The sequence below is a fragment of the Belonocnema kinseyi genome, chromosome 8, assembly GCF_010883055.1.
Source record: "Belonocnema kinseyi isolate 2016_QV_RU_SX_M_011 chromosome 8, B_treatae_v1, whole genome shotgun sequence".
Classification (NCBI taxonomy): Eukaryota; Metazoa; Arthropoda; class Insecta; order Hymenoptera; family Cynipidae; genus Belonocnema; species Belonocnema kinseyi.
This window is the reverse complement of record NC_046664.1, coordinates 92605627-92626470: the sequence shown is the minus strand read 5'-3', so window position 1 is coordinate 92626470 and position 20844 is coordinate 92605627. Positions and strand designations below refer to the sequence as shown.

At 29.3% G+C, this 20844-nt stretch overlaps 2 protein-coding genes across 2 annotated transcripts in view; one reads left to right on the top strand and one right to left on the bottom strand.

Annotated features, from left to right (window-relative positions):
- LOC117178089 (general transcription factor 3C polypeptide 5) overlaps positions 1-1088 on the top strand; it is a 15591-nt gene extending 14503 nt beyond the window's left edge. The window contains exon 7 of the mRNA XM_033369327.1: positions 715-1088. Within this exon, the coding sequence (XP_033225218.1) occupies positions 715-977 (263 nt within the window). The 3' untranslated portion in view covers positions 978-1088. The remainder of the gene's footprint in view (positions 1-714) is intronic.
- LOC117178090 overlaps positions 1035-20844 on the bottom strand; it is a 23032-nt gene continuing 3222 nt past the window's right edge. The window contains exons 2-4 of the mRNA XM_033369329.1: positions 19159-19297; positions 4829-5008; positions 1035-1834 (exon numbers count right to left, since the gene is read on the bottom strand). Of these exons, the coding sequence (XP_033225220.1) occupies positions 1452-1834; positions 4829-5008; positions 19159-19297 (702 nt within the window). The 3' untranslated portion in view covers positions 1035-1451. The remainder of the gene's footprint in view (positions 1835-4828; positions 5009-19158; positions 19298-20844) is intronic.

Sequence of the window (20844 nt, the reverse complement as noted above, 5' to 3'; positions counted from 1 at the left end):
AGCTGGAAACATTGAAAATTAAAAAATTAAATTTTTTTAACTGAACACTTTAGTAAATTATAAGTTAAATTATTTTCATTTCAAATAGTTCAAACATCCTTGAAAAGCTTTACAATTTTATTTCCAAATCTTGAGAAATCTACAAGTTGTTTAAAATTTTCTTGGAAATTTTTTCAGAGCTTCTAAATATTTTAATAAATTTTAATAAGTCATAATTTTAGTAAGTAATAAGTGCTAAAAGGTCAATGTTTTTTATACAAAATTTTCCATTTAAAACGCTTTTAATTTTTAATTGTTTAAGTCATTAAGTGTGCTTTTTAAAATTCTTTATAATAAAAATGTAAGCTTAAAATTTTAAATCTATAAATGAAAAGATTTCTAATCGCGCATTGTAAATTGAATGGTATCATAATTGAAAAAGGTAAGAATTCAACTCATTATTTTTAAATCTGTTGAAATCGAAATTGGACCAATTCCTCTTTTTTCCCTTCAATATTTTCGTAACACGCATAACATAAAGACGAAATGATTAAAAGCGGACTGAAGCGAATGTCCTGCGACATTTTTGCCACTGACTTAAAATTAGTGAAGCAGTCACTCTCTCGCCCCCTTGGACCACTTTGTCCTCTATAACTGGAACTTTTCTTGCGGGAATGCAGTGTATATGTATCTTGTGTAGCCTTGAGTTTTAATCTATAAATTATCCTTTCGTAGATCCTACCTCCTTACCACGCAAGAAAAAGTTTATAAACCGAAAATTGATCCCAGATAAGAAAAGGCCTCGACAGAGAAAGAAGGACTCAGATGTGGCAGACACTGGCGATGATTCGGAACCAGAGTCAATCGGATCCTTAGATGCTGAAGATGTGCCCTTGGGAGACAGGTTAGTCGTCATTGGTGAAAATGACTCTGAAAGAACTTCAATGACAGCTGGAGAATTGGAGATCAGCGAGAACGACGGAGGTACACTTTACTAAAATTCCCTTCCTCTTTTATATCTTATATGTTTTTAAATAATGTAAAATAAACTTTCCTTTCGTCTACGTCACAATTTATTCGCAAAATGTACAAGAGACGAATTACCAGATTTCTATCAATAAATATGTGTACATTATCAATAAATCTTTATCAATTATAGTAATTACAAGTACATAAAACGAAGTACAAACGTATTTCTCAATTTCGTCTGATAATTGCAAAAATCGTACAGCTATGAAACAGGTTCGGTTGCTGATCACCTAAACACTCGAGGCTTTCTGTTTACTCTTAAAGGATCATATCGTTAAACCAAAAAAAAAAACAAATTATGTCGATTTCCCACTGGGATTAAGAGTTCCGACTTAGAAAAGTAGAATGTCAAAAAAATGTGTAAAAAATGATGAAATCGGATGTTCGTGGATTGGAGTAGGATTCGAGAAGGGATGGCGGGATTTATATGGAGGGCTTATTTCTTAAAGGCGAATTCCCCTGTTAGTGCTTGCGACATAATTCAAAAGCTCCTCAGAATCTTCGCAAACGAAGGGTTTCTCGTGATAGCAAGCAACATCGTGCCATGCGATACCATCGTTGTAAACGTTGTTGAGAACAGAAAGGCAGGATTCGTTGGTACCGTTGATATCGAATTCAGCATTATCAGGTTGGCGGACTTTTTTGTGACCAGTTTGCGACCATGGATTGTAAGACCAGCCGTTGGGAAGAAGGTTTGTGGGTGCCATCTTCTCCCTGTTTGCAGACCAGAACCATCCATAAATAGCTTTGGGTTCCAGGTCACGGCGGTTTTCGCAGCCCTTGAAGTCACAGAGACGGCCGGAAGTCCAGATATAAGGTACGTCATCTGTAAATAACAGTAATTATATATATATTTTTTAATTATTGCTGGATTCCTTGTGTCACATCAAGTAGAATAACGCAACTCCGTTAAATGGAAAATGGCACAAAGGAGCTAATATAAGAATGATTTTTATCATCTTGAATAATCGCAATATGCTGTTGGATAGTATTCTCCAGCAACACTTGAAGGGTCCGCGGGCTAAACCTGTTAACTGACTTTTTTTTTTTAATTGATTTTTGTGTATTTTCTGAAACATTTTTTATATGCTGTTAAAATACCGCGAGCGAACAGGAAAAATTTCTTTTAGTTTCTGTTGAATGGATTTCGAAAATCGCGTCTTGGTATCTAGAGCATAGGTCAGTGGGCTAAACCTGTTAACTGCTTATGGCGTCCTATGGGAAATCCGTGCATTTTCTCACATCGGCTCAATTTACTCGTAAAATAAGTCAGTGAGACACATGTTAGTGTGTGTGTGTGTGTAGTTAAGCGTATGTGTGTGTCGAAAGTTTTTGTAGTTTCTTTTGCGACATCTTTGATGTTGTCTACTGATCGGTGTAAATACGAAGGTGGGTAATGCGTCTCGATTACTAACACTTACAAAATTTTTGCAATAAACTATTTTTAATTTTTGCAAGGACATCTATGTTTGGCTTGCGATTCCAAACATTTTGACATAAAACTTGCCTATAGCTTGAAAAATAACGCAGAAAATAGCGAAACCGGGAAAAGCAATAGAAAACCAGCGGTACAACAATGCAGGTAACAGGTTTGACCGCTGGACCCCTTGTAAATAACATATGAAAAGCTTTCGATTTGTCAAATTACGTTCAGTTTGATTCATATTTAGTAAACATAACGTGTATTATTTTTCTCTAGTGCATGAACAAATACAAATTTTACATATTTAAAAAAATATTGATAATTGCAAGAATAACAAAGATTTACCTTCGCTGTATGAAATTTCTTAAATGCCACGTAACAGGTTTAGACCGCGAACCCTTCAATTAATGATTTTGGAAATTAAATGGAAATTAGAAATGGAACAGATCTAACAAAGGAATGGTTTTTACCTTTTCCAAGAATCGTAATATGCTATTGCAACCAAGATTATCTGCATTAAGATTAAATGATTTTGGAAATGGAACAAAAAACCTAGCAAAGGAATGGTTGTTACCTTCTTCAAGGATCGTAATATGCTATTGAACAAAAGAGATAATAAAGGAACGCTTGATATCTTTTCCAAGAATCCTAATAAGCTATTGGATCTAGTGTTTTGCTCCAAGATTAAATAATTTTGGAAATGAAACAACGGAATGGTTACCTCCTTCAAGAATCATAATATGCTATTGTATTTAGCGTTATACGGAAAGGTTAAATGATTCTGGAAATGGAGAATTGAACAAAGATCCAATAAATAATTTTCATCATTTTGAGGAATCGCATAAATGTGCTATTGAATCTAGTCCTTCTACAACAAGATTAAATGTTTTTAGAGATGAAACAAAGCAGCTGATAAAGGAGTCTAGAATCGTTAATGCTAATCGTTATAATGGATCTAGTATACAGTAACAAGATTACATGATTCTGTCGCTTGGAAAAAGTACAAAAACACAAATGGAACTATTTACTTGTGAAATATACCGAAATGGAACAAAGGAACTATGGTGATTGATATCATTTTCAACATCCCGTAATACGCCATTGTATCTAGTGTTACAAAACAAAGGTAAAGGATGCTAAGTGATACAAAATGTGGACTATCATGATCTACTTGAAATGTTAACCTCACAACATCTTCTGAATTAACACTTTTTTAATAATTCAATCAGTGTGGCTTTAGCATTTCTTGCATTATATTGGTGAAAGTTGTTGACATTAAAATTTATAATGGGATGATTTGGAAGAGGGTGGTAATTTTGTCAGAGAGGATGAATTGAATCAAGATTTGCGGTTAACCACCTTCAGGGGCACTTCACCTTGCAGTGCAAAATATGTTGGTTTCGAACGAGAAAGTCTCAAATTCAGCATCAGGAGTGAAATTGATTTCACCTTGGTTCTCGAAATCGCTGGTGCGAGATTAACGCATGAAGAAGATACCATTATATAAAAAGATGCGACTCTCTAGCCTCAACCCACTTAAACACTCCCCGCATATTACCTTGGCAGTTTGACGTCTCATTTCAAACTTCAAGAGATATCAAAGACAAGATTTTCATACTCTACAATCTCCTGTGATCTCACCATAGTTGTATCGCCTGCACGGTGGCATAATATTCATAATTTATAATTAAATTGTGCGAAAACAGTAATCAGATTGTGCTAAGGAAAGAGTAAATAAGTGCATGATTTTTAATGTCGAAGGCTTCCAAATTGAATAGAATGTCTATATTGAGTAAATGGAAGAGAAAGAGTCAAAACAAGTAGAAAATTTCATTGTATCTCTAATTATATTTCCGCTTCTGGTTTTCTGTCACGAAGCGTCCATGCTTGTGAGCTACGCGTGTTTATAAGTTCTTGACTAGGTTGAATTATTGACATTAAAGAAGAGTCTCGCGGTTACCAAGAAAGGAATTTAGATTCAATTAAAAAATGGAAACGACTTTTGGGACTAGATTCGAAGACAAAAATTACGTTTACCTGGAGAGTTTCAAGAAAATTCTATGTTAATTTGGCAAAATTTATAACCACTCTCTTCACAAGATCAAAATTCTTGGAATCAGTCTGATATTTGGAATTATTTTCATAACTTGTACATACATGATTTACCAACGTGTCTGTCATTCAGCGCTTGATAAATAAAAACTTGAAATTTATTAATGCAAGGCGATTAAGCAAGAGACAAGATATTTCTTATGTCGATTCACAATTTTGTCAATAGCATATAAAAGCAGAGATGCGTGAATACTAAAAAAGATCGATTAACCATTTCTATGGATTTCAGAAATCAATGTTTGCATAAAATACCTTCAATTTTAATTTTCGAAAATTATTACGTACTTTGTTGAATCAGTTTGAAAATCATATTGTTTTCTTCTTGCGTTTCGAGAGATACAAGGTCCATACAATATTCTCTACAAATGTTCCTGGCATCTAACCAATCGACTTTTTGACTGGAATGTTGTGGCACATGACCACTGTAGAAATAATTGCGTCCTCTAAAGCTGAATTCCTTTGGTCCTGAAAAAGGCAAAGAATAATTTGTTAGCATTGAATGAACAGAAAATTGTTCATGCAAAAAACTCATTGATTCGAGAGATTAGATATGAACATTTTAAAACAATACAAATTTATATGAAAGTGCATAAAATATGCAAGAAAGATAGAATGTCACATGAATGGAAAAATTTATACATCATATTATAAATACCACTTTTCTATAGTTGCACAATTTTAGGGAATGAATATGTTTCCTTTTTTGCAGTTAACGAGATTTGTTCTTAATCATGAATGATTTACCATAAGCATTGCTTTGTTTCAAGTGCAAGAGTCCTTGACATTTAGAATTACTTGGACATTTTTGTAAAGTTTGAAAATTAAAAATCCGGAAAAAGAACGAGAATTGACATTTAAATAAAGATTTACATTTTCTTGAATGTTGTAGGAGTTCTTGGGAATGTAACTTTAATGGAGCTTAATGCAGCCCATGGATCAGAGTCTGTTAACCGTGAAATAATACTTGTTCGTCGATTCTTACAAAAAGAGGACGTGTAACAATCTTTCGTATTGTACCGAGAAGATTCTGAAGATTAGAGCATTCGTTAGGAACTTTTTCTGACCAAGAAGGTATCCCAAGTCTGCTCCCAAAGATGAGAGTGTATAATAATAAGTACATTCTTTGACATACAAGAAATAATATGACCACCTTGAAACATCAAATACAAAGTATCTAATCGCTATAATGAATTGGCTACAAATAATTGTCAAAGGGAGAGAATTACGGGCAAGCAATGCTTCTTTGAAATACTGAATATCTTGAATCGTCTGTAAATGATGTTGACTGTGGTACACGTGTATCTTTACGCCTTATGGCATAACGATACGTATTGGTAATCTACCTTACGTTATTATCGCACGCTTAAATGTCAGTGGTCTCGTTTCTCTTTCACTCAGGAATCTTATACAGTATACATCAGATCTTTATACGATATGTACGCATGTTACCTCCCTAAACGCACGTGATGCTTTTAAATACCTCATCAAGGATCTGTTACGTGTCTTGAAACATCAAACTTGAAACTATCTTGTACATATATTTTATACAACTTCGTCCAGGATTTGCAGTGTTTGTCTCACAATGAGCCCAGAGTTACGAAACGGTGGATTCGGTTAAAGCTAGGGTGTGTGACATAACAGTATTTATGCCATTGCATGAGAGTACAGTGGAAGAAGAAAACTTTCGTTTTCATTGCATTTGTTCTGCAGATTCGTCTGACGCGCAGATCTCGCTTCCGAGTCTAATAACGGATAATTATAATTACAAGAGGTCATTGAACGACTCAGATTTTCATCTGAAAATATTTCAATGATTCGGACATTTTTTTAATAAGACATCAAAATTTCATGAATTCGAATTAGAATTAGGAAAAAACTGTACTGCAAGTCTGCTATCGAGTACGTTAACTCGTGTCCCGGAGGTGGAATTAACCGAATTGACCCGGTGACCCATGTGAAAAGAAAAAAGTTTCTCTTCCACAACAATCCCACATCGTTTTTTTTTCTTCCTTCAGGCCCATTCAATTAAAATCAAGTTAATAATTTTATATTCATAGAAAATAAATCATTTGTTTGACATTTTAGAGATTCTTTCTGTCAGTAATTTCTGAAGTCATACTAAATCTATCTGGTGAGGATTTAATAAAATCATAATAGCATTTAAGTGGGCGTATTGGCACACACCTTTACCTCAGCAAGTCAACAACCGGAGACGCAAACGATAATAATTATATGTAAACACACATGCTCAGTTCATAAGTCTGTAAAATAATTAAAATTTTTTAGTCAATAGTTTATTCATTAAATCATCAACTACAATACCCTGGTTTATATCAATAGTGAAATGACTGAGATCGGTTCACATAAATTATTTATATTTACATACCTAAGAAACTTGTACTTATACACTATATCTATTCAAGAATTTTTCACATCAATTACATTTTTCTTGAGATATTCCAAGTGATAATAAGATACATTATTTATATGAATATGTTAAAGTGCTTCGAAAATAATATTACTATTAGTGAGTTTTAAAATAAGCAAAGTTCAAATCAAGCATTAATTTGATTGAAGTATCTTATAATCAAAAATTCAAATAGAAAACATTTCTTATAAAAGCTTTTCAAATTTGGTACTTTTAATATTCAATATTTTAATTTCAAAGAATCTAGCAGTAATTTAAAATATGATAACCCTGATGTGAATAAGAATTATTTAAAAAAGATAATTATTGTAAAAAAATAAATTACTTCAAAAGAAATTATAAATATCAAAATGGTTTAATTTTGCTTAACTCAAGGTTTAAAATGCAGTTGAGTGACATTGTTTCTTGTGTGAGATGAGAGTGAATTGCAAAATGTTTATATAAGTTGTTTATAATGTTTATAAGGTATCGTAACTTATCGGCGTGAGTGTAATACTAATTGCATGATGCAGTGAAGCGATTGTAATTCCAGAGAAGAGAATAGTGAATTACGTGTTAACTAATTACTAGCTTATTTGCTGACTAGACGCCATTATATATTAAATATAATAGACGTTTTATATTATACCTAACTATCAATATTTGATCAATGTTTTTCATATTTAAAGTCTTTTAAAAAAAGAAATCTCCAAATTTTTCATGTTTGAAGTAATTGAAGGCTTGCGATCTTTATTTTGAGCTTGAAATTTAGAAAGAGATTTTAAATTGGGGATTGATTTTATACACTTGAAAGCATTGTTTTCAAATTGCGTAGTATTAAAATTTTTCAGTTTGTATCAAAGACTCCTTAAAATGAACAAACTTTCCAGAACTGGAACTTTTCAAAAACCGGAATTATTAATCTAATACAAAAAATGCACAGTTTGAGGAACATCAGTAATCTATAAGTTATACAAGCTTAAAAAATTAAAAATTGAAATTTTGAAGCTTTCGTGCTAAACCAGTAATAGAAATATACTGTACAAATTTGATACAAAAACTGGACATTTCTGAAAGCCTTTACAGGAATATTTTCAAATCTAGAAGTTGGAAATGAAAAAAACTGTCTGAGTTTGAATTTTTCACAAAGAGGACTCCTTCATCTATTCTGGCATACCTTTGAAAATCTAAGAAGCCTTGAAAAGCTTTTCAAATTTATAATCATAAATGTATAATACCATCAAAAAACTTAAAAATTGAGGCTTTTCTAATAAAAAAAATAAATAAAACGCAAGATTAAAACATATACAATCGTTGAATGAGACCTTTAAATTTAAATGCTTTTAAAAAAGTCCTTTAAATTTATAATAAATAAACTGAGTGTTGGAAGACGGTATATCTTAATGTGAAATTTGCATGGTAATCCCATCTTTCACTTTCTACTCTCGATTAATTAAAAAATCGTCGTTTCTCGTACATAAAAACAGAAACTGTCATACTTAGTCTCTATAAAGTATCTCGAATTTCTCAAGAATTCATTAATGAACTACTTGTTGCATAATACAAAGTTTGGTGATCAACTGATCAGATAGAAGCCTCGGCTATAATTGGCACTAGAATTTTAATCAATTTGCAATAAATCTGATAATAATCATAAAAATGTAAGAATGCTTCAGAACTAAGAATTAAATTAAAGATTTCTGTATTGCAAAAACATGCATTTTGAAACTATTCTTAATTAAACAAGTTTTTAGACTGAGAAACATGTATATGTTGAAAAATTCAGTAATACTTTTCTAAACTTGGATGCTTTAAAAACTTGAGAAAACTTCAAGAATCAAAATATTTTAAATTTAGAATTTAAATTTTAAATTTAAAATTAGGACCCCCTTCAATTTATCTCATTTGAAAATTGAAATTCTGTAAAATTTACAAATTTTAAAAAGTTATTTTCTTGCCATAAGTAGTTTAAGTAATATCTTCAGACCCCCGGATATAATTTATTTTTTTAGACTTTAAGACAATATAAATTTTAATTTGTTTAAATTTGGATGAAGATTATGAAAGTGCTTATTTTTAACTATGTAATTTAAAACAAACAAAAATAATAATCTTCTTATTTATTAATTCGTTCACTTTGTCGACAGTTAAGCTTCGATGTTTCTGCTCGCTTTTCGCGTTTTTGTCTCGTGACTTTTTCTATAAATCATGTCAGTGTGACAGTTTATTAGTATGCAACAGTTTGACTTTTAGTATGAAGGTCCTAATTTAAGAATACTACAATTTAAAACCAATTTTTTAATTTTTTAATTTGTAACGTTTCAAGTTTGAATTTATCAATTTTTGAAACTTCCAATTAGATATTACATATATCATATTCAACGTTTTTAGAATAATTAGACTTTAAAAGCATGAAATTTTAAATGATTTAATTTTAAATAACATAAATGAATAAGATTTTTTGTATACAGAAATCTTATTTTTTATTTTTGAAAAATCTATCAAATTACTTTAAATATCACTAGATACTGTACTACTAGATCTACTAGAATATCTATAGAATATATGTCTACTAGAAGTAGATGACACAGATTTATACGTTTTAATTTTCAAGGGCGTGTATAGTTCCTTTGTTGCATGTTTAAAATTGGTTTAATTTTTGTTATTTTCATTTAAATAACTTCTGATTATTTAATAATTCGAGTGTCGCAAGTAGCAATAACTAAACATCATAAATATTTGTATCACCCTTAAAACTTTAATAATTCCAATTTGAAATTACATATTTTAATGCGGAATTAAAAAAAAATCAATTGTTCAGCTTCAAAAGCTTAAATCTGCAAATACTTATTTTAAGTTTTTTAATGTGTCAATCGAGAACATTGAAAATTTCTAAACGTATAATTTTGTCATGTTAAAGATGTTGACCAGATAAAAATCATTTAAGATGTACAGCGTAGAGAGAGGTGTAGTAATATTAATAAAATATATTTTTTTATTTAGTAAAATAATAGAAAAAGAGTTCAGGATGGAGATTCAGGATAACCTGTGAAGTGATAACCTGTGCTAACCTGGTTAAAAGTTTTTAAATCTTGAAAAATAAAAAGTTTTTCAAAATTATAAAACAGTTGTTGGTGAAATATTTTGGTCGCGGTTTTGGAATAGTTTGAAAAAATTACCAGTATTCTTTCAAACTTGAAAATAGTTTAAAAAATACAACATTAGCGTCATTAGTTATCGAAAACTGTACCGATAAAAAATAGGTAATAGTTTTTTTATATGATTTAATTTTTAATTTTTTTATCTATGATAGTCGAAAGTGATATCCAAAAAATGTATGAAAAATCAGGGTCTTTTGTTACGATATAATTACAAGGCGAGATATACTATGGGTGACGATAAAATTAGAGAGTGAGAGAGAGACGACCCCAATATGATCATGTATAATTCATTATATAATTTAAACTATACAGCGTACCTGTTTTATGCATTTTTTTCGCAAATGTTTTTGACTTTGAATTTGTACAGAATGCAGGGAAAACAGAATACAATTTTCTTAATGCGTCACGAATATTTTACGCAAATCTATTTAAAAAATGAGCGCCAGAAAATTAGATATTATCGATTATTTCGGGCGTTATTAATAATTTAATAAAACTTTGAAATTGTAACTTTATCCGCAATATATTTTACAATATATTGCAATATATTGGTACGTAACACGTAGGGGTAGCAAATGCCAAAAAGCATTACGTATTTTTTTAACAGCCCCCATTGAAAAAAAATTATTTTTGTAATTTAACTTTTGCGGGTAAAAATGTATTATGGATGCTTTCCTTTAGACGTATACTACCGTAGCAAAATTTCGCAATGCTGTCTGACATTTTCGAGGCATGAAGGTAATGAAGCAAAGGCTTTGTAAAATCCTTATCGCATCAATATTGTAAAACGAACAAATTGCATCACAGGAGCGGTCAGTGACAAAACCTGGCTCAAGAAAAAAAGTTGTTAACACGGGTACATTCGCACGTCTCTTATGCAATTGTGATTAAATGGCACCTTCCACATACCTTATGTGGTGCCTGTGATACTTTTACATACTCGGAAAACAAAACACGATTTCTTATTTATTGAACTTTTTAAAATCGATGTTTATCCTCTCCTAAGTGATTTACTATAGATACATATTTTGGTTGTAAGATACTCTCAATATAATATCAATATAACAATGTCAGATCAAATAACTTTCTTTATTATTCCAATAGTTATCAATTGTTTTGATCAATTCAATCTTGGAATTGCTTAGATTCTTATGATTGTTATATAATGATATTAGATCTCTAGACTCTAGATAAGTATCTAAATGGTTATGAGTTTCGTGATCGCTATACTTTCTTCCCTGGCGCCTCTGATTCTACTAAATGGATGCTTTTATTATGCAACCTGATTTTACGATCGAACAACCGTTACATTTCCTATAGCTAAAAATGTAACGTATCCAATAATATCAAATGGGATGAACGTCCGATCCGAGTTTTAAGATATGGATGAAAAGTTACTTAAATGCTTTTTATGTAATGACTTAACATATTTCATATTTGTGTTCTCATAAGAATTTGGGATGATTCTAATGTGGAATTTTAATGCCCATGAGAAACATCCGATGAGATCAATTCTACGGAAAACGAGACAAGACATTCATCAAAATTTCTCTCTTAATGATGCAGCTGGTGTTATTAAATTTCTTCAAGTCTGACATCATCTCTAAGATAAAAATGTATCCAGAAAAGTTTGTTACCGAGAGGACAGGAGCTTGGTGACCATCCATAAAGTACGTAACAGCTTTTGCGGGAAGGGGGTTCGGAAAAATTTCACAATCTGTTATATAGGAAGAGGAGGGGGAATCGATACTGCTACATAATATTTTAAAGAAATTAACCTTTTAGGAAATTCATTTATCAAAAATGATAGGAACATTTTCAAATATTTCAAAAGGTTCTTAATAAATTTCACAGGATTTTATAAAATTTCGGAAGATTTTAGTAATTAAAAAGGTTTTTAATTTTTCTCAATAAAGTATTTTAATGAAAATTAATATGGAAAAGCGGATAGTTTTACGGAAAATTGCATAACGGTAGACTGTTCGTATTGAATAATTGTAGATACATGTGCTCATAATTTGAAAAATGGTGCTAATGATTTGAAAAAATAGTGAAGTTTTTATCAATATTTCTCTACTAGAAGTAGATAGCACAGCTTTTATACGTTTTAATTTTCAAGGGTTTCTAGAGTTCCTTTGTTGCATGTTTCATATTGGTTTAATTTTCTTTTTTTTCATTTTAATAACTTCTAATTATTTGATAATTCGAGTGTCACAAGTCGCAACAACTAAATTGTATTTAACAAAATATGACTGAAAATGTATGGTAAAATTACATAAAATAGGTGGGGATGGGGGAGAGTGGGGGTCCAACCCACTTTCTTTAGACTTGTTACATGAGAAAGGGGAGGGGTAAAGATTGGAAAAAGATGCGTTACGTAATTTTTGCATAGCCCAATAAACAAAACAAAAGTTCTCAATTTAAAGGTTTTGACTTTTATACCAATGAAAATTTTAAGGCTTCTCATTATAAATAGTCTTCTCTAATAAATCTTCTATATGTATGGTATATGAGGCAAAGATATTGAGTCGATATTTCCCTAAGTCAAAGAAAATAGTGTTTCTCATTCACCGAATGTCCATCTAAGGCATGTGATTAATTCTCCTCTCTTTTTTGCAATGAATGATGATATGATGAAGACGATAAAGAAAATGAATGGAAAATTGAATAGAAAAATAGACAGGTGGTTGAGGTGGCTAATGGGTATAGATCGGGTCACCAGATTTAGGAAGATGATCCTATTGTATCCTCGGGTTGGAGGTCATCGGAATGTCTGACGAGGTGTAAGATTTACTGCATTTCTGCAATAAAAAGTCGCATCATCCAGGAGACGATCGCTATCATCTATCGTCAATCGTTTTCTCCTCGCTTAAGTATTTATATATAGTACGGGCAACAGAAAAATCTCACTTAGCATCACAAACCAACGTCATCAGGCATTCCGCGCGAGTGAACATGCGATCATTAAAATACGCGGTTGTGGTTGTATCCGAACATCATTATTGCACTATTGCAATAGCCGAGTCTGGCTGTCTCCCACGGCTCAGTACCGCTCTCACGTTATTAAATACCGTGGAAATGCGCTCGTTTTGAAGCTCCTCCTGATAAATACTGACTGCTAACCGCTAACTGGAGAGAGGTTTCTCGCCTCTCTTCTACAATTTACAATTTATAATTTTTGCAATTTACATTCAGCCATTCAGCGGTTCAGGGTTTTATATACTGGATGGCCTTAAAGGACAACCGAATTCCAACTAAAGGTCAAACAGATTTATGACCGAAGCTTTCCAAACATTGCAAAAAAGTGATAGTCTGAATTCCATTTATAAATTAATCCAAACATTGAAAAAAATGTATAGTTTGCATTCCATCAATAAAGAAAATCATTATGTGAAGTGAGCAAGTAGATTTACATTTTTAGGAATGGTAGAAATATTTCGGATTAGTAGACATGCGAACATGTGGTCAAGGATTTAAAATTTAACTTTTGAAAATTTTCCGAATACTTTAAATTTACCTCCTTTTTTGAAGCAAAATTTCTGATATGATTTTTATTTCTTTTTATTTGTGATAATCTGGCAGTTCCGTTTATATAAAGGGTCAAGAATAGATAGCTTGAAATTTTGTACAAGACTAAAAAAATCTGAAGATATTCAAAATCTAGATTTTTCAAGCTTCCTTTAATAGAATTTAAATATTTCATTAATTTCCAAAAAACGACAATTCTTTCTTTGAATATTTTCAACTTCAAAATAAATTGAGATTGTCCTCTTTCGACATCCCCTGGAAAATTAACGAATTGTTAAAAATTAACAAAATGGAGTTAGTTTTTCTGAAAATAATGAGACAAGATTTTCTCAAGAATCCTGCATTTCTGCTCCGATTTTTTTTTGCTGAATTGTTACTCAAATGATAAAAAAATCTTGTAACATTCATGCGCACAAACCTATTTTTCTGGTTAAAGATTTTTTGTTAAAAAATCGAATGTTTGCAAAAAAATTTAATAACAAATGACAGATTTGACAACATTCTAAAAACAGTTTTTTTTTTACAATTCTGAAAAGAAATACCTATTAGTCTTTTATGATATCTTGTATTGTAGCGAGAAAAATAAAAAATTAAATGCTTCAACAAAAATTCTCGTATGAAAAAAGGTGTATTGGATATAATAAACAAAATTTAAGAAATTTAAATTAGACCAAAATCCAAATTAAAAATCCCATTTAACTTCCAATAATCAAATTTATGCAAAATCCTGTTAAATAAAACAAGAATCCAACGATCAAATTTGGACCACAACAAATAACCAAAAATCAAAAATCCTATTGTAATCTGAAAAAAAAAACAAAAAACAAATAAAATTTTATTTGTTTTTTTTTTTTAGATTACAATAGGATTTTTGGTTTTTGTTTATTCGTTGTGGTCCAAATTTGGTCGTTGGATTCTTGTTTTATTTAACAGGATTTTGCATTAAAATAAAATAAAAAAACTGGGGTTTTCACTAAATATACTTTCCATGTTTTCAAATTTCAACCGAGAAAATAAAGTTGAATTTAATGGAAACCTCTACTTCCTTTATTTAATCAATTTTTTTTAATTCGCGCTTATATAAAAAGGTATTCTGTTAGTTTTACGCAGACAAAATAATTTTTGTCCACGAGAATTTTTTTTAATTGAATTTTTCTCGCGAATAATAAAAAATATCATAAAAAAGTAATAGGTATTTTTCGTAGAGCTTTTAAAGATGAACATTGTTTTTTGTTAGCATTTTGTCAAATATGTCATTTGTAAGAAAAATGAGAAAATTCAATTTTTCGACAAAAATTTTCGTTGCTACAAAAATGGTTTGGCCCGCATTAAAATTACAAACTGTTTTTGTTGTAAAAATACAAATTCCACACAAAAAGTATCAAAAAATAAATAAAATCGATTTATAATATTTTTTAGAAAAACCACAAAAATTTTATAAATTTATAACATTTTGTTAATTTTTACAACTACCTGTCTGATTTTAAATAGTTGTATTTATAAGTTTATTTAATAATCCAAAGAATGCAAATTCACTTCGAAAATAATTGTTAAAATTGTAAGCTTTGTAATTTTCAAGTTTCGAATTATAAGAAACTTTTAAAATGCTTCCAAATTAGAAGGTTTTTAAACTTATGGACTTTGTGATTTCGAAAGCAATTTTGAAGATTTATCAATTCGAAATACTTCTACATTGAAATTTTTGAAATTTTAATAATAATTATAATATTTTCAAATTATTGATGGTTTTCAATTTAAATTGATCGTAATTTAGGATTATTTTTAATTGGAAAAATTCAAATTTTAAACCTTCCTAAATTAAGAAGCATTAAAATTAGAAGTATTTTTCAAAATTCGCAAAAAAAACTTGAGACTTCTTGACTCTTTTCTATGTCTACCAAATTGCAAACTTTGCTAAAGGTTTGGGAATAGGAATTATTCTTCAAGGATTTCCAAGTCAACTTCTAACTATGGAAAACTTATCATTTTACACAGTTTCAATTTTGGTTTAGATTACATATTGAAGCTTCATAAATTTAGATATAATCTTATTTAGATATTTTAAAATTAACGAAACAAGTTTTAAAAAGCGTCTAATTTTTAATCTAACACTAAAAATATCAAAATCTAAATGAATAAAAAAATTAAATCAACGTAGGTATACGACTTCTGGAACCATTTGCATTATACAAATTAATATTGTCTATATTAAAAATTGCACAAAAGTTCCTAATTATGAATAATTCAGGAATTATAAAATTTGTCAAATTTGAGACGATAATAAAATTTGCATTCTGAGTTTACTTTTTGTAATCCCCATGCCATTGTATCTAATTACAGCGCCAAATTTTCTTTTACCCAATGAAAATTATTTCCCTTGACGAATCTTTAATTCTATTGAGAATCAGTGAGAATAATTCTTCAGGTATTGAGTTAAGTTAAGGATTATACAATTTATATATGTTGAATGGATTTAACTCGAGTTACTCGAGCCATCGCCACACCTGGTGATCATTTGCATTAACGACGAAAGAACGAATTATGTAGTTGCCGCCAAGTGCTTTGACGATGATGAGGAAATGTTGATGGCATTTAGAATATAAGCGTTCGCCATAAACCAAAGATCCTACCCAAGGAACAAGAATTAAAATTAAAAGACTGGAAAATCGTGTTAGGACCATGCGATCATTAATATCCCATGAAAGGTCGATTTTAATTCGGGAAGGCGCATAAAAAAGACATAATGATAGGCCAACTAGAATTTATAACTATTTTCAATTTGTAAGACTTGTGTATTATTTAGAAATTTCTGTTGTTGAAAACCTGATTAGCTTTTAATTACTTGAAGTAGTTTTGTATCTTAAATTTAACATTTTGAAAATTATATTTACAAATAATATTCCTTTAAAAAAAAGAAAAAAAACTAAAAAATATTATGCGAATTGAGAAACGTTCTTGCTTTTTAATAATTTTTATGGTTAAATAAAAACTTTCAAGTTATCTAACAAATTATTCAAAATATTATACATATCATGTGTTAGTGTTTTGCATCTCAAATTAGTATTTTAAAACAAGATTTTGTGTTATGTTAGTGTTTTTCGTCAGAAATTGGTGTTTGAAATTTTTTTAAATCATAGGATTTTTCAGAGTATCATTATTCATTAGATTATCATTCGAAATCATTAAATTCGGCATTTTTGTAAAAAAAAATTAGTAGCGTTTTATACCGAAAAAAAGTGTAGTTCAAGTTTCAACCAAATAGTTGAACTTTCAAATCACAAAGACGATTTTTCACAAGAGTTGAATTTTTAACTAGGAATGATTTTCCAATCAATAAAGAAAAAAATATTGTAGCCAAATTGTTAATATTTAAAGCTAAAAAGACGGTTTTTCTAAAAAGCAGTTGAATTTTCAGAACGAAAATATAATTAAAAAAAAAAAAGATCATTTTGAACCAAATAGTTGAAGTTGTAATCCAAAGCATGAATTTGCTACAAACCAGTTGAATGTTCAACCTAAAAATATGAATTTTTAAACAAAATAGTTGAATTTTCAACTAAATCAAATCGATTTTGAATCACAGAGTAAATAGTTAGATTCACAGTTAAAAAAATTTATTTTGTAACAAAAAAAGTGAATTTTCACAAAAGTAGTAGAATTTGCAACTACAAAAGATGAATTTTCAACAAAACAATTGAATTAACAAATGAAAAAGTCAATTTTTAGTGAAAAAGGTAAAACTAAATTTTTAGTTAAAAAAAGAATCTCAAGAAAAAAATTAATTTTGAACTAAATAATTAAATTTTCTAACAAATTGTAGAATTTTCAAGTCAAAAGATGAATTTTCTACAAAACAGTTGAATTTATAAGTCATAAATATGAATTTTTAACCGAATAGTTGAATTTTCTACCAAACTAGTTCAATTTTTAACAAAGAAAAAAACGAATCTTCCACTAAAATTGAGATTTTTCTTTGAAAAATGTATAATATTTCAAAGGTTCATCATTTTTTAACATTTTTAGGCTACATTGGAATTTTACATAAAAAATTGATATTTTCGAACAAAAATCATTATAATTTGAACAAGATTTGAAATCTTTTACAATTTTAAATTATTTTGTATTTTTTCGTCGGAAGTTGATATTTTTTAGAAAAAGGCAATGTTTTGAATGCCTATACAAAAATATTATAATTATTCTGAAGTTAAGTTATTAATTTCCATCAATTATCAACAATATTTTCCTTCCTTTTCTCTCCTAATATTTTTGAACAAAAATCGCGCGCGAAGCGCTTATACTAGTTTTCTAATAAATTTAAAAAGGTGTGATTTAATTGATAATGCATCTTTTAGAATGTTTTGCCTCAATTAATTTAATTCGACTATCATATTTAGATATAACGCATATGTTTATTATTAAGTACAATGAAATACGTATCCAAAATAAAATAAATTGTATTTACTTTTGGCATACATAGTAATAGGGCTAAGGTGCCAAGAAATTGGTGCTCTTACCCTAGGATCTAAATTCGAAATTTGTCAAATTTCTTTATTTTTTGAAGATATAAAGATTTTGTTATTTATATTTAAAAATTCATAAACTGGGTTGGGTTCATAATTATAATAATAAATAAAAAGAATGGTATCTTTTTTTTTGAGGATATTAAAACTATTTTGATGAATCCTTCTCGATGAAAGAAGTTCGAGAAAGTACAACGGGACAGGTCGAATAATCGAATTCCGAAAGGAAAGTTACGTACACGACCTCTAAATTTAACTGATTTCAAGTTAGTGTCCATAGTAGCGTTTAAAAAATTAATTATCTACATTACTTGAATATTAAAATTAAAATGTAAAATTTATAATTATTATTCCATTATTAATTTTCAAATAAATTTCTCGCCAAAAGCAAGTTAACAAGTGAATTCAATCTTATTAAATTAATTTAGATTAACAAATTTTGTTGAAGGTTATAGAAATACTTAAAATTACATGTCAATGGTGCAGAAATATATTGCTTGATGGTTCGTTTTATTATGGACATCACCATCTTCTCACGAAGGTTGAAAACATCATTTATCGTGTTTTAAAGTTTCCTCATTCCACTTTATAATAACACCAGCAAAGAAATAAGCATTTTGGATGTCCTTTGATTTTATTTATGCCCTCGATAACGCACACAATAAATGAAAAATCGACTCATATGAAGCCAGTATCGGCCATTTTTTCAATTTAATGTCAATTCTTAATGGGAAATGAGAATTTAATGCTGAAGATTAATAGCTTCGTTATCTCTGATCGAAGGCTATCAAGTATTATTTTTTTCACTTATTATAATATTTTTTCAAAAGTAACATCCTTTTACGAAGTGTCTATAAACTCGCCGAATTTCGATGAGCATGGACGTGCCATTCATTAAATAAGAGTTGGTGCATTTTATTTTCATTTTACTAATATCTTGTTTTTAGGTCTGAATAAAAATTTAAATTTAAATTTCTACTACTTTTTAATTACACTTACTGCTTGCGCATTTTTGCGGTACTGGCAAGGACAAAAATCTTCCAGGTCTGTTACTGTGTGGTCTTGCTTCGTTGATAGCTGAATGCACGCTTGCGATCACTGCGAAGATCACCACGACGGCCAGCGTCGACCACGTCATCTGTAAAAATTAATTTTGCATGTCATTATTTTTATATAATTAATATTACATTTTTCCATTACGAATTTGAATTTTTTAAATTCAAAAAGTGTTCCAAGTGTTTTCAAATTACAAAGCTTTCAAGACTGAAAAATGCATAATTTTGCTATTCTATGAGACAAATGGATTATACCCTTATTCATCATGGTTTTTAACATTTTGGACAGCAATCTGGAGCTATTAAGCTGCAAAATCGATACGTTATGTTTTATAATCCAGCTTTTTAAAGATTAATATCCAGTATATAAGGCTTAACATCTATACATTTCAATCCCAAAATTTAAAATCCAAGCTCATAAACGATGTAATCCATGTTTTACATTGGTTATAAACGTTTATTAAAAGCTTCAAAACTTAAAATGCTTCTACTTTTTAATATGTCTGATTTAAACTCTTGCCAATTTGTAATACTAGCAAATTAAAAAACTTAAAAATAGTCATATTTAAAGATGATTTCTTGAAACCCCAAGGAAGACTTTCAACTTTAAAGATGTTCTCTAAGTACGGTTTGCATAAAAAATGAACAATTTTCCCCTAAGTTATGAAATCGAGAAAATGTGTACTATAATCATTTAAAGTAAAAGAAAGGTGCCGAATAAATTTTAAAGTTTTCGCTCTAAATATTATTTTTAAATTATGAAGCAATTGCAACAATTTTTTCATTGTGAGAAACAACTTTACAGTTGTACATAATAAAAATTCAGCAGTTAATTATTTTGGACCACCCTCAGTGAATAATAATAATATTAAGCTAGAAAATAAAAAACCAATATCTGTTTTCTACTTAGAACTGTTTTTAAAAGTGTAAAAACGAGTTTTTCGGATTGTGTTAACTACACATTTTTATGCAAAAATTCAACATTTTCTATTAATTTCATTAACTGTGTCGAAGAAATATGACATTCTTTCGTTATCATAAAAAAGAACATTTTTCCATATGTAAAAATGGTCAATCTAACCTTTCTTGAGCAATTTCTAAATCTTGCAGGCCAAGATTTTTTTGTATAGTAATAAAAAAATGGCATGCTCCTTCGATTCAAGATGAAGAAATTTTAAGCATATTGAAAAAACTATGCAGTTCACATATTTAAAAAAAAACTTTTTTTTACATTTTAAGAAAGTTCTAACTAAAGTTAAAATTTTGTTTTTAATTTCCACTTATGTGCTATTATTTACGACGAAAAATTGTACGTATGAAAATTTAAAAATAATTTTGGCCCATATTAAATTAATTGATTTATTTTTCAAATTATGAATTTTCTAATCCATTCACAGAACAGCAGATACTATCTGATTGATCTAAAATTTTGAAAAAAGCGGTTTTTGGCCCACTGTACAGGGGTGTCCAGAAAATAAAAAATTTTTGAAAATAGAAAATAGCTACCCAACTGAAAAAGTTCTATATCTTTAAAATATAATGGACGAAACACTGACATTTCTCATTTGTTTTATAAAGAAAATTTAAAAAAATAAGTGAAAAATTTAATTGTCTTTTCCATTATTACAAT